The 14912-nt window shown below is 42.4% G+C and overlaps 3 protein-coding genes across 3 annotated transcripts; 1 reads left to right on the top strand and 2 right to left on the bottom strand.

Moving 5' to 3' along the window:
• Positions 1–293: 293 nt before the first annotated feature.
• LOC141620460 (uncharacterized) lies at positions 294–674 on the bottom strand. Its single transcript, XM_074437324.1, has one exon. The coding sequence runs from the start codon at positions 672–674 to the stop codon at positions 294–296; it is 381 nt and encodes a 126-aa protein (XP_074293425.1).
• A 7281-nt stretch (positions 675–7955) lies between these two features.
• On the top strand, positions 7956–8990 carry LOC141620461 (uncharacterized). The gene has a single exon (XM_074437325.1). It carries the CDS (start codon positions 7956–7958, stop codon positions 8988–8990), a length of 1035 nt encoding a protein of 344 aa, XP_074293426.1.
• A 4960-nt stretch (positions 8991–13950) lies between these two features.
• Positions 13951–14589, bottom strand: LOC141620462 (uncharacterized). Its single transcript, XM_074437326.1, has one exon. It carries the CDS (start codon positions 14587–14589, stop codon positions 13951–13953), a length of 639 nt encoding a protein of 212 aa, XP_074293427.1.
• Positions 14590–14912: the final 323 nt, after the last annotated feature.

Here is a 14912-nt window from a genome sequence, read left to right on the forward strand (position 1 = left end):
TGAAAACAAATCTCCCTCTGCTTTTCTTCTTAAATTAAAAGAGAGTAAACTCCATTAATGTTTGGAACAGGTTCAAACATTAGGATTTGCCCTCTTATAGCATTATAACTGTCATTGAGTCCCATCAGGAATTTTATAACCCTTCGATCTTCTTCGTACTTGATAATGGTTTTGTAAGCTCCACAGGTGCACCCACACGTACACTTAGGCATGGCCCAAATGTTCCTTATTACCTCCCAGTATTTTTTGAGATTGGTGAAGTAGGTTGAAATCGAGTCAGAACCTTGGGATATTTAGTTTAAGCTATCTTGCACTTGATATAGCCTTGCACCATTATATTGTTCAAATCTCTCCTCTAGTTCTTCCCATATACCCTTTGCAGTCTCAGTGAAAAGGACACTAGCCTTAATCTCTTCAGACACACTACCAAAAATCCATGAGATGACTATGTCATTGCATCTATCCCACTGCCTTATCTTAACAACATCAGTAATGGGCCTAACCAGATCCCCATTTATAAAACCAGTTTTATTTTTGGCAGAAAGGGAGATGAGCATGGATCTCTTACAGGAACTATAGTCATCACCATTGAAAGGGGTAGTAACCAGGGACAATACATTAGTATCATCAGGATGGACAAAAAATGGGTTGGACATTGGATCTTTATCAGTCATTTTAGAGACGACAAACAAACAAAGCAAGAAACTTTTTCAACAGAAAAGAAAAAATAGCAGAAAAACAACAAAGAACGAGATAAATAGAAATCACCTAGACAACTTAATGAAGAGACGGATTTTAACCCGATTTGATACCATGTGAAAATCTGTGATAAATAGCCATATTGATGATTGGAATTGCAGAATAAATGTTGTGGTTTGTTTTGGAAATTGTATTGATTGATGTTAATGTTATTATCTTGCGGCTGCATACAAGGGGTACATTATATAGAACATGTAGATGACACACAATGGCAGAAACCTAGGAGAATAAAGCCTGTACAATGGGCCTGGAGAATTGGGCACTGATTATTTGCTACATTGGATCAGGAGCCCTGAGTGGGTCATGCGACAGTTGTGCCTTGGTGTGTCTATGACCACTACTTCGTCCAGTCATAGTATTCAACATTGCACAAATGAATTCCTCCACCCAAAGTTCACATACAAGAGTTGACAAGTAAATGCTATCAATATATCTTAGAAGGCTTCATACATATTACTTAAATACATGGATTAATTTCGTCTAATTTTGCAGCCGAGGTGCTGACGCAAGTAGCCTTTTCAAATTTATCTCACTTTTGCTCAGCCCCATTCCAAGAATTGTTCCTGAAAAGTTCAAAGCATATAATGTAAATTATGATGAGTTAAGAACTCAAGATTACGCCACGCTAACAATGTAACAAATTCGGCTCTCGGTTACAAACTCATCTTGCACAAGTCGGACGAAAAGAAATTCAAAATGCATCAAACTGAACTAAGCATAGATCAAAAGTTTAAAACCCCATGTCCGGCAAATAAATTCTCTCTCTAAAAAAACGAGAGCTCTCGTTCTCCCAAAAAAGGGAGCCTTCTCCTTCGTTACTTCAAGAAATCAATTCTGAAAAGCATATCTTAGGGTGATTTTTCCCCTATTTAGCTTACCTCCTTAATTAAAAACAGTCTAATGATTAAAAGGAAGTGTAATTAATTGGTGGTCTGGGATTTTTTGGTTCTTTCAATAAAGTTCACCTGGAATCCCTAAATACCTACCTCGAATTCCTTTTGCCTTCCCCAATCGTTCTTTCTGCTTTATTCCTTACTATCCTTTTATCATTTTTCCTGATTGGGGAGTATGGATTGCTTGCTTCAGTCATTAAAAGCCTCTTTGAGTTGTATTAATTGGGGGTTTTAATTGGGGGTAAAAACCCTAGTTTGGTTCTTAGGGTTAGAGGTAGCGGAATCAGTTTGTCCAAAAATCTAGTTTTTGTGGTAATAATTGCTACTGCGTTTTTCTTATTGGAAGCAGTGGGTTTTTGGGTGGCTCAAGAGTTTATTTCTGGTTTGATTGGGGTTTGGTTTGCATTGATTTGAAGGGACGCTGCATATTCCAGTGTAATAACGTGCCTTTGGGTCTTCTGCTCTCCCTATTTAAGCAGTGGGAAATGGCTGTTGGTTACTCCACTACCTCATCACACTTCATAAATCTTCTAAGTTACAAGAAAAAATCACGATACAAATCCCAGAATCCTTCTTACTCGAATCCTTACAATTTCTTTTTCACTCCTCCACCAAAGTTGAGTATGGAGGGCACTGGTAATCCTAATGTTAGGGGGATGGGTAATGAGGATCATCATCATATCAGTGAGTTCCAGCATACCAATCCTTTCCATGCTAACATCTGGAGATACCCAAGGTCGGGGGGGTCATCAATATTGACCCATCCGAGTTGGGTAAATCCAGGGAGTTCTGGAGCAGGTGTGTACTAGGTTTCTTGGTGGATTATCGGGTTTTCGAGCCTGAACTGATCAATGAGGTCATTAGGCGCAAATGGACGACTAATGGTGCAATTACAGTTTTTCGAATGGGGGAGGTGTATGTGTTTCATCTGCGTGGCTGGGGAGGATATGGAAGCTCTCTATGAGAGGACTTCAAAGAACTATCGATGGGGCGATCATGGTGTTTTCCAAATGGTTCCCTGACACTATCCCACGCACTGTCAGATTCCCCTATGCGGAGGTGGGAGTACGGGTTTGTGGTCTCCCATTTGAGTATCTGACTATGGATGTTGCAAACATTGCGGGTAAGCTCCTTAGTCACCATTATCAAATAGAACCTTTCCATATTGTTCCTGACAATGACTACCTGAGGTTGAGAGTTTACCTAAGGTTGAGTGAGCCTTTAATGCCTGGCTTTTTCTTAGCCATGGAGGGGGGGTATCTTCTATGGGTACAGTTTAAATACGAGGAAGTTTTCAAATATTGTATAAGGTGTGGTAAGATTGGACACAAAGGGGCTCAATGTAGAGAGTCACTGATGACAGTAGTTTCAAGTATCAATGGGATGTTGGATAAATCAATGGCAAAAGGCTTCCCGGTGTATCAAGCTAATAGCAATCACACGATGTTTAATCTGGATCTGAGAGCAACACCATCCACTACCAAGTTCTTGTCTTCCAGGGTCAAATTGAGCTCTGACACGGGTAGGAACAGAAGGAGGCGAAGGTGGGAATCACCTGAAAGAGGGGTTGAATTTGATCTAGGAATTACCCCAGGGGGTAGGGTACTCCCTGGAATGACTTTTGCCATTACTGCACAGCCCTTTGCAGGGCCTGTGGTTTTCCAGGGGGGTGCAGGTGAGGGAGGCCATAGGGAGAGAGGTATGGGGTCGGGAGGGGATGGTTTGGGTAGTCGAGGCTAGAAATGTCGACCACAATGGGGCATCTAATAATAATGGGGATCTTTGTTATGGTTGAGGCACAGGAAAATTTAGTACAGGGGGGAGGCAGGTTTGGGAGGAGTACTGGGGCCCTGGTGGAGGAGGTGTTCCAGTGCAGGGGGTTGGCTTGATGAAGATGCTATGAATGTTGAGATCTTTCACAGTGCAGGGGAAGAGTTAGAGGTGCGGGAGACTCCAAATCGCTTCAACAAGGGGTCCTTAGTCAAATTCGGATCGAGGATCCTTATGTCATTTACTCAAATCACGATTGCCGAGTGGATTGGTTGTGAGAGATCAAAGGAGGCGGGAAGCCGTTATGTGCGTAAGTGAAGGGGATGTGGATTGGGCTAGAATGGAGGATGAACAAAGGGGTTATAACCAGACCTTTGAACCACCGGTGGGGGTATTCCTAACGGTATCACTATCCCGAGGGCATCATGCCGAGAGGTGGGGCGGGGATCAAGACCAAAGAAATGAAACCAGGGGAGGAGTGGACATAAGGGAGGAGAGGAGAGCTGGGACTGAGGTTGTAGAGGAGGAGGGGGTCAATTTGGTTAATCCTGAGGATGAAAATATGGTGATCGATGATGAAGCTTCTGCAGATACAGGAGAGGACCTGTTCAACAAGATACGAGATGAGTTTGAGGATGTCTCTTCACCGGATTCACCGAGTTTCGAGGAGGAGGAGGTCATCATTATTTCGTCGGATGATTGGTGATGTCCAGGATGCGGTGCTGTGGGGAGAGGTTTTTTCCGATAACGAAGCAGAGTCAGATTACCAAGGCTCTAATGGTGATCTGCTGATGATAGGTGATGCAAGGGAGCCATCACAAATGGCTTCTCTTGCATCAGATGCTATTCATAGGAAGGGTAAGGAGCTTTATGAGGGGACGTCTAATCTTGTCCCACTTGACAAACTGATCCAGGAGGCATATGAGGAGGAGGTGAGCCATAACAATGAGAGAAAGCTGGCTAGAAACAAAGGATTCAAGTTATTTGATATTCCTGAAGTTGGGGCCAAAGCAAAGCAAATTGCGTCTATTCCAGTGGGCAGTAATTCAGATGGACTCCTTGGCTTGGCTGATGTGTACCACTGCTCTGATATGAGGGATACACACGGGGAGGAGATATGTCTTTGCAAGGAAGCGAAAATGTTGCACAGAGGCAGGTGACTATATCATCCCTGAGGATGCATGCCAGTCTCTGGAAAATGCGAAGGCTTATCTTCATCAGCTGGCCAAGAAAAGGCGTTGGGAGAAAGGAGGTGAAGGGGATGAATTCCCTCAACAGAAATGGGGTTTCAAAATCAATGTGGCTGATATAATTATGGTTGATTCAAGTGATTCTTCGAACCCGTCCGTCAATGGGAGGGCGAATGATTGGAATGGCTTTGCGGAGGTTGGGCCTTCACAACCTCCTCACTCACCATGATGGGTCTTGTATGGAATTGTAGGGGCCTTAATAATACGCTCTCCCCTACAATTCCGAAGCTAAGAGCGTTATTAGGTAGTAAGTGTTATGATTTTGTTTTTTTAATCGAAACTAAATGTAGTATGTTTCTAATTTTCCTATGTTTAGAAGTCTAGGTTTTGTGAGGGCTTTTGGGGTTGATGCCATTGGGGCAGCGGGTGGGCTATGGGTAGGTTGGAAGAAGGAGTCTTATATGTCCCTTGTTAAGGCTTGTAATAATTATATGATCCTATTAGTTGAAAAATATAATGGACGGTTATGGTATCTTGTTCTTTTTTATGGTGCCCCGAGTGTTAGTTTGAGGGCATCGGTTTTTGAGGATTTGGAGCAATGGTTGATGAATTGTCAATACCCTTTCTTAATAGTTGGGGACTTCAATCAAGTTGGGTATGCATGTGATAAATTAAGTTCTAGTCAAAGACCGATTGCAGGGGCGGAGGAGTTTAATTTATGGACAATACGGAATGAACTGGTGGATATTCCGTTTAAGGGTCCGAGGTTTACATGGTGTAATAATAGAAAGGGGGATAAGAGAGTGTATGAAAGGCTGGATAAAGCCTTGGGATCCAAGGATTTGTCTTTTTTCCGGATACGGGTATTAAACATTACCCTATCCAAATTTCGGATCACGCTCCCATTGAGGTGGACTTAAATTTAATCAACAACAAAGGTAGCAGGCCTTTTAAACTTGATGCCTGGGCTTTGGGGTATGAGGACTGTTTGGAGCGGATTCGCGGTGCTTGGACATTGTGGTTTACGGATCGCTTAGGCTTTTCGGGTGGTTAAGCGGCGAGAGTGAGGAGCAGTGTTAAAAAATGGACTCTGGATAAAAAGGCTGAGTGGCAGGATAAGTGGGATGAGTTTGATCGGAAGTTAGAAAATGGGATCAACACTGCTTGTAAGGGGGGGAGAGGAGGAGTATACCCGTGTGCACGAGGAACTTCAAGCTTTTGCTGCTGCTGCAGCGGTTTATTGGAAACAGCGAGCAAAGGTCAAATGGACGGTGGAAGGGGATACGTGTACAAAATTCTTTTTTAACTGGGTCAAAGGTAGGGCGGGCCGAAATCTCATTCATGGGTTAAAAGGGGAAGATGGGCAATGGAATTATGATGATGAGCTCGTGGGTAGTGAATTTCAGCGTTTCTACATGGAGCTGTATCAGGCTTCCAGAAATGGGGGGACCCCTAGAGATACCACTGGAATTGAGTATGCATTGAGTCATGTGCAGAGTCGGGTGGCTCATGATGAAGCGGACCGGTTGTGTAGACCTTTTACAGCCAAAGAGGTACGTACCGCTGTCTTTCAAATGGGGGCTCTCAAAGCCCCAGGACCAGATGGTATTCCGGCGTGCTTCTATCAAAAATGTTGGTCTCTGGTAAAGCATGATTTTACTTCTGGAGTTCTTTCCATTCTTAATTCGGGAGGGTCTTTGAAAGAGCTTAATAGAACCTTTATTACGCTTATACCAAAGCGAGGCTCCGGAGGGTGTTTGGACTACCGACCCATTAGTCTTTGTAATGTGATGATGCGTGTCGTGACTAAATGTATTGCAAACAGGCTGGCAAAGGTGATGGGCTCACTCATCAGTGAGTCACAAAACGCCTTCCTTCCGGGTCGAAGTATTAGTGATAATATTCTCTTGGCACATGAGGCAATACATCATATCACGCGACACAGGAAGGGAGCTCATGGAAGATGTGCTTTTAAAGCGGATATGAGCAAAGCGTATGACCGAATAAAATGGGATTTCCTGGAAATGACCTTGGTAAAATTCGGTTTTCCATTTGCCTGGTCCAACTAATTATGAACGTGTCAACTCTGTAAGCTACGAAATCCTTTATAATGGGAAGCCATTACCGCAGTTCCGACCACAGTGCGGTCTGAGGCAGGGGGATCCTCTATCTCCGTATCTCTTTTTACTTTGTATGGAGGTCCTTTCGGCAAATATTGATCGGGCTCGGGACTCAGGTCGGTTGGAGGGTTTTAAGTTATGCAGAGGGGTTCGACCAATGACACATCTGTTTTTTGCTGATGATGCGGTCTTCTTCTTTAAGGACAAAGGCGAAACGGCCGATCATCTCAAGAGCATCATTGATGGATATTGTGCGGCTTCCGGCCAAGTTTTAAACCCGACAAAATCCGGTCTCATCTTCAGCCCGAACACTACCCTTGCAAAAGCACAACAAATCCTTAGGGTGTTCAATGTGAGGTTGAATAGAGGTATTGGGAAATATCTTGGAATACCAGCAGAGTTTCAGGAGTCGAAAAAGGGTATTTTTCAATCCTTACTGGATCAAATTGCGAAGCGGATCTCTTCATGGAACGGCATCTTCCTATCTCCAGCGGGGCGGTTAACTCTAATTTCTTCTGTCCTATCCAATCTCTCCAATTACTTTCTATCGGTTTTCAAAATTCCGGTAAGTGTGGCAAAAAAGATTAATTCTCTTTTGACACAATTTTGGTGGACGGGATGTAAACTGGGATCGACTGTTCACTGGTGTAGTAAGAATTTTTTAAGTCTTCCAAAAGGGAAGGGAGGACTTGGGATTCGCAATATTGAATGCCTTAATCAAGCACTGTTAGCAAAGCATGGGTGGCGGTTGGTTTCGGGAGAAAACTCCTTTTTTAGTAGGGTCTTTAGGCGGAAAGTGTTCGGGGACGATATAGTTGACCCGAATAGTTTTGAAAAAAGTGTAACCAACTGCTCGTGGGGAGTCCGTAGCATTATCCATGGTTTTCAGGCAATAAAGGACTACTTGGGTTGGAAACCAGGTCGAGACTCAAGACTGAATATATGGGTGACACGATGGGTGGGAGGTGCATGCCCGGAACCAAGGGACCAGCGGTTGGGGGTTAGGGACATGCACTTGGCGAACTTGCAAGTGAGGGATCTTTTGCTTCCTAATGGTGAGTGGAATGAGAGGTTCATCAGGGCGCTGATCAGAGAGGAGTACGCGGCAAGGATTACGGCAACTGGGGACGGGAGATGAACGAATCGATGTTATCTTACGGCCGTTTACAAAGGATGGGGTTTATACGGTTAAGAGTGGCTACGGTTTGATTTTTGATGAGTATATGAGTAGGAAGGGTTCAGGTAGAGATAAAACTAGGATCGGTGAGAGGGAAAGGATTTTCTGTCGGAAACGACTATGGACACTTCCGGTCCCCAACTCGTGGAAAATTTTGGTCTGGAGGATCATTACGAACACACTCTCAGTTGGAAAAGAGTTTCAGTGCAGACAACTGGCAGGTGATGTTCTGTGTGGTTTGTGTGGAGAGAGTCAAGTTTGTATGGAAACTCTTGAGCACCTGTTTAGGGATTGTGAGGTCTCAGCTAGGATCTGGGCGGGATCTTCGCTTGGTATTAGAGTTGGTGGTGCGGAATCGGTCGGGATGGCGGCTTGGCTAACTGATTGGGTTCAGTATCTTTGGAAACAGGATGAGGGACAGGTACGTGTCATAAACTTCGTCGCAATCTTATGGGGATTATGGACTGTCCGTAATAAAGTCAAGTTCGAAGGACTGACTAAGAACCCTCATGTGATTGCTGATTTACTGTTTGGTTCGATTAAGGATAAAGTAGGGATCCTTAAGGATCAACTTGAGGGAAAATGTAGGATAAAGGTAATAGGAGGGGGTGTCGAAGAGCTTATGGATCAACGTAGGATGGAGATACGGTCCGGGTATCCTGTTCAACTGATTGGATGTCCGGATCGGTGTAATGTCATCAGGGTAAAAGTTGATGCCGGATGGGAACGAAATTATGTAGCTGCGTTCGGATGGGTGGCCTATGATGGGCAGGGGCAAGAACGTATGCGACGACAGGTGAAAACTAAAGCTGAAACAGCTTTGCAGGCTGAGGCGCTGGGCGTCAGGGATGTGTTATTGTGGGCTAGTGCTGAGGGCTGGTTACATATGGACATATCGTCAGATTGTCTACAACTTATTAATGAGCTGGCAGGAATCGATAAGGTTGATCATCTGATTGCAGGCATCTTGGAGGACATACATAAGATCGCAAGCTCTTTTCATTGTTTATGTTTCAATTTTATTCCTAGATCTCTTAATAGTATTGCGCATGGCTTGGCTAGACAAGCCATAAAAATGTAAAACCTTTCTTTACGGCTGCCAAAAAAAAAAAAAAAAAAAAAAAAAAAAAAAAAAAAAAAAACCATGTCCGAAAAAACAAATCAGTTTTTTGTTAACAGTAATGCAGTTTATGATAGTTGTTAACACATAAACTTTATTTAAAAACAAGCAAGATTAGATTTTTTGAGTTTAACGTATTGAATTTCTCAATGGAAAATTACTTTTGACAGCATTAACCAAATATGGTTAAGTCACCTCTTGAATTTTCATTTGGGAGATGTTTTCTCTAGGATTCTTGGCTTCTTGCATAGGTTTTATCCTTAGTTTTCTGTAGGGATTAAAACAACATTTTCTTTCAATTCTCCTATAATTTTTGTGGTCTTCTTAACTTCATGATTTTGTAACTTTTTGATATAGATATGTCTCTTAATAACTCTAACTTAAAATTGACTTAAACAAATCGTATAATCTCGAAAAATTAGGGCGATCTTGAAGGGAAAAATACGTCAATTTTTTCAAAAAAATTGAATGGATTTTGGAAGATAATTATGGTGGACTGACCAAACAACACCGCATTTTTGGAAGAGTATGAATAAATTGCCATATAAATATCAAAGTCCTAGTTGAAAAAATGATGGGAGTGCGACAACCAAAGGGTGGTGGTATGATCTGGGAAGTAGTTGAAAAAAAATATCTTTGTTTTATGGTTCGATAAAGGAGAATACAAAGTTCGTGTTCTACAAGAATAGCTATGACCTTTGAATGACACATCTTTGTTCTATAAGACCTCCATGATCACGCTATTGAGAGCGAGGCACCATTATTGTAGACAATAATGGCTCAAATGAACTGACAAGAATAAGAGATGTTATAAAGAAGATAAAAGGTCGGTCATATCTCGAATTCAATACCTTGAAAGTAGATAAAACTTTTTAATGCTCTACGTAAGTCTGATCGTTTAAGAAATGTTCATCATGCTTAGTACGTAAGTCTGACTTACGTAGAGCAGTAAAAAGTTTAAGCTGTGATCGTTTCATTATAGAAGCGATGATAGGCTGAAATAGGATAGAAGAGGACACGTAACAAATGTGGATTTTTTATTACGAATTATTTTGGTGGAATCGTTGAGAATTCTAGCACTATGTCACTTTAGTGGAAAAACATACATGCGACGTTACATTCTTATGATGGTCACCTAAAGGAAGATAATGGATGAGTTTATTCATTGATCAAACAACGTATAAATACAAAGTTAGTATCCTACAATTTAGGAACTAAATAACTACTAGCTACAAATAGGCAATAAGATAATTACAAAATAGGCTAGTAAATCAAAACTAATATTAGCAAATAATTTACATATATTTACTAATATTCTATCACACCCCCGCAGTCGAAACGGGAGGATAACGAACATTTAGACTGTCTCGAAAATCATCAAAAAGCACCAATGGAAGACCCTTGGTAAAGATATCGGCAATCTGATATCGAAATGAAATATGATGCACTCGGACTTCTCATTTTTCAACCTTTTCGCGCACAAAATGAATGTCCATCTCAATGTGTTTAGTGCGTTGGTGTTGAACCGGATTTCCGGAGAGATATATAGCACTCACGTTGTCACAATAAACGAGAGTAGCTTTGTTCATCGGAACATGGAGATCGACCAAGAGATTACGGAGCTAACATGATTCGGCCACAACATTGGAAACTCCACGATACTCGGCCTCAGCACTAGACCGTGACAATGTGGGCTGACGTTTAGAGGCCCACAAAATTAAATTGTCTCCTAAATAAACACAATAGCCAGATGTTGACCGTCTCGTATCTGGACACCCACCCCAATCCTCGTCAATATAGGCTGTGAGTTGCTTAGGAAGGGACTTACGAAGCCATAAACCATGAATAAGACTGCCTTGAAGATAGCGAATTATCCGTTTTAAAGCGGCCATGTGACATTCCATGGGATTGTGCATAAACAAGCACACTTGTTGAACGGCATAAGAAATATCCGGTCTCGTAAAAGTAAGATACTGTAGAGCACCGGCAAGACTTCTATATTGGGTAGGGTCTGAATAAGGGGTGGTGGAAGATGAGGCACTAAGCTTCGGCTTTGTATCAACCGGGGTAGCAGCGGGTTTACAATTTGACATACCAGCACGATCAATAATTGATTCAGCATACTTAGATTGGGAAAGAAGCATACCCGTTTCATCACGTGTGACTGCAATTCCGAGGAAAAAACTCAATGGCCCGAGGTCCTTCATAGCGAATTCTGAGTGTAGTTTGCTCATGATAGTAGCCGAAGAGATTCAGTGGAGCATGTGAGAATGATATCATCGACATATAATAATAAGTAAGCCAAAGCCATACCTTGTCGAAGAATAAACAAGGAATGGTCCACTTTGCTGTGTATGAAACCAATTTGAGCAATGTAGTCGGCAAATCGTTTGTACCAAGCACGGGGTGCTTGCTTAAGACCATAGAGCGATTTCTTAAGCAAGCACACATGATCAGGCCGCTGTTTATCATGGTATCCGAGGGGTTGGTACATGTAGACGGTTTCATTCAAGGTGCCATGTAAAAAAGCATTTTTGACGTCAAGTTGGTTAATAGGCCAGCAATGTGATAAAGCAAGACTGAGAACTGTTCGGATACTAGCGGGTTTTACCACGGGACTAAAAGTTTCTCCACAATCTACTCCAACTTGCTGCGTTTTTCCGTCACCTACAAGACGTGCCTTATACCTTTCAAAAGAACCGTCAGAATGAAATTTATGCCTAAAAATCCACATAGAACGGATGACATTAACATTGGGTGGACGTGGAACCAAGTCCCACGTCTTATTGTCAATAAGAGCATTATACTCGTCGTCCATAGCCAATTTCCAATTCGGATCATGAATAGCTGACATGGGATTACGGGGAATGGGTGAAATCGTGACAGTAGTGTTCAGGTTGTATACCTCATCGGGTCGGTTGTAATTTGGGTTGGGCTTGACAATACCGTGGTCACCACGAGTAGTGGGTTTAGAGGTGGGAATGGGCTGATGCGAAACCGAGTGGTGTACAGCAGGGGATGAGACAAGCTGTGGGGAAGGGACATGCTGTGAGGAAGACACAGGCGAGCTGTTGGGTGTGTCATTAGCTGCTGTAGTATTAGGGTCGGTAGCATGAGTAAGGGGGGTCGGGTCTCGTGGGTTAACAGGCTGAGGGGAAGAGGCAGTTGTCATTTGTTGAAGGACATACAGGGGAACCTCATCACATAAAAAATCATAATTTGTTATAGGAGAATGAGTCAATTTAGAGAGAGGAAAAATTGACTCGTCAAAAATAACATGGCGACTAATAAAAATTCTATTAGACGACGGATCAAAACATTTATAACCTCTATGATTTTTGGGGTAGGCTAGAAAGACACAAGGAGTAGAGTGGGGTTGTAATTTATGTATCGTAGTAGACGGAATAAGAGGATAACATAAACAACCAAAGACTCTAAGATGACTATAGAGGGGAACTCTATTAAAGAGTATTGTGACGGGAGTTTCAAAAGAAATAGGTTTGCTAGGTAAAATGTTCAAGAGATATGTAGCCATTTCTAATGCGTGATGCCAATATGAGACGGGTACAGATGCGTGAAATAAGAGGGTACGAATCATATTATTAACGGAACGAATTTTACGCTCGGATTTACCATTTTGGGATGATGTATGTGGACATGAAAGACGAAAACTAAGACCTTGAGCAGCAAAAAAATCACGAAATAAGTTGTTTATGAATTCCGTACCATTATCACATTGTAGTGTTTTAATCCTACGTTCAAATTGTGTGTCAATGTATGAATGGAATTGCAATAAAATAGAACTAACTTGGCTCTTTTTGGCTATAGGAAAAGTCCATAAATAATTGCTAAAATCATCCAAAATTAACAAATAATATTTATGACCCGACGAACTAAGAACAGGGGATATCCAAAGATCACAATGAAGAATATCAAATGGCATAAAAGTACGCGTAGTAGAATTGGCAAAAGGCAAACGAACATGTTTTCCTATTGAACATGATTGACAAATTGAGTTACTAGAATTCAACTTACAATCAATTAACTTATTTTTCTTAAGAAAAGACATAATCGGATCCCCGGGATGACCGAGACGAGCATGCCACGAGGAGGAAGTAAAAGCAGCAAGGACAGAGTGCGGGGCGGCTGAAACAGGGTACAAAGCTCCCTTACTATCACATCTCATGAGATGATTCCCTGTTCGTAAATCCTTCACACAAAATCCAAAAGGGTCAAATTCGACAATGACGTTGTTATCGGTTGTGAACTTTCTAACATACACTAAATTTTTGACCAAATTCGGGGCTAAGAGGACATTTTTAAGGACGAATTGCGGATGCGGTTTAGGGAGAGTGGCATGACCATGACCTTTAACCGGAATAGATTGACCATTTCCAACGACTATACCATAAGGCAACCTCGAATTGACAAAAGATGTGAGATTACCTTGGTTAGATGTCATGTGGGATGTTGCACCCGTGTCCATGACCCATGGCTCAAGAGGAGTAAGACCCAAAGTATACATAGCAGCTTCAATTTCTGTTTGAGACGGAGCAGAACCAGTAACCATGTATGCTTGAGCAGCCGGTCTTGGACCCAAAATTCCAGCTTGAGGACGAAAAGGCTGCCTCCTCCATGGACTCATGGGGTAAGGACATGGTGGATACCCCCACGGAGCAGCAGGCCACGGCCATCCACCGTAGTATTGGTGTGGAGACGGAGTAGCGAGAGAAGCCATAGGTGAAGAAACAGGGGAAGTTGGGTGTTGTTTCGACCCCTTGCCTCCTTTGTGACCACCATTTTACTTCTTTCCTCCTCCATTGCGGGTACCCTTCCTTATCCCTGTAGTAGCAGTCTTTCCCGATGATCCTGAACCCTCACTGTCAGGCGACACCTTCGCATAGAGGGTGGAGGTCGCCGTCTATTTTGCAAGCCCTGCCTCCTTGAGTGTTAGCATGGAACGGGCTTGGAAAAAATCAGGAATCGGGTCACGCTGCTGGATTATGGACCCAACGTTGCTGTATGCCTCAGTTAAACCCGATACCATTTGAAGCACAAGTAGGCTATTAGTCACCGGAGCACCGACGTTCTTCAATTGATCCGCCAGAGATTTTAATCTCTCATAGTAGGCAGAAGCATTCGGAAAATCACGCATATCAATGTGAGAAAATTCCTGTTCGAGTGTCATGGCTCGAGAATTGCGATTATCCTGAAAAAGGGCAGCGAGGCGATTCCACGTTTTCATGGCGGTGGTGTCGGCCTCAACAGTTATTTCCAGAATTTCGGTTGTGACTGTGAAATAAATCCACTGGAGAACCATCGCATCAAGGGTTTCCCACAACTCCTTCTCGTCATCAGTGCTTGGCGACTTTGGAATACCGTGTTTTGGCTTGATGATATGATGGAGAACGCAATTAGATTTCGCGTGATTTGTGAAGAGGGCAACCCATAACGGGTATTGATCATTGTCCATACCCAAGATGACGGTGATGTGGTTGCGGATGGAATTGACAGCAAGAGCGGGATGGAAACCCGGTTTTGCAATGGTGTCATTAGTCATCCTGAAAGTGACAAGAGGTCGGGTAAGAGAAGATGAAGAAGTTGAGAGAGAAGACTGTGAGGTTGGAGCGGAAGCGATTTAGAGATCGTAACCTAGCTCTGATACCATAAAGGAAGATAATGGATGAGTTTATTCATTGATCAAACAGCGTATAAATACAAAGTTAGTATCCTACAATTTAGGAACTAAATAACTACTACCTACAAATAGGCAATAAGATAATTACAAAATAGGCTAGTAAATCAAAACTAATCAAAACTAATATTAACAAATAATTTACATATATTTACTAATATTCTATCATCACCATATATCGAGCATTG

The sequence above is a fragment of the Silene latifolia genome, chromosome X (assembly GCF_048544455.1).
Source record: "Silene latifolia isolate original U9 population chromosome X, ASM4854445v1, whole genome shotgun sequence".
Taxonomy (NCBI): domain Eukaryota; kingdom Viridiplantae; phylum Streptophyta; class Magnoliopsida; order Caryophyllales; family Caryophyllaceae; genus Silene; species Silene latifolia.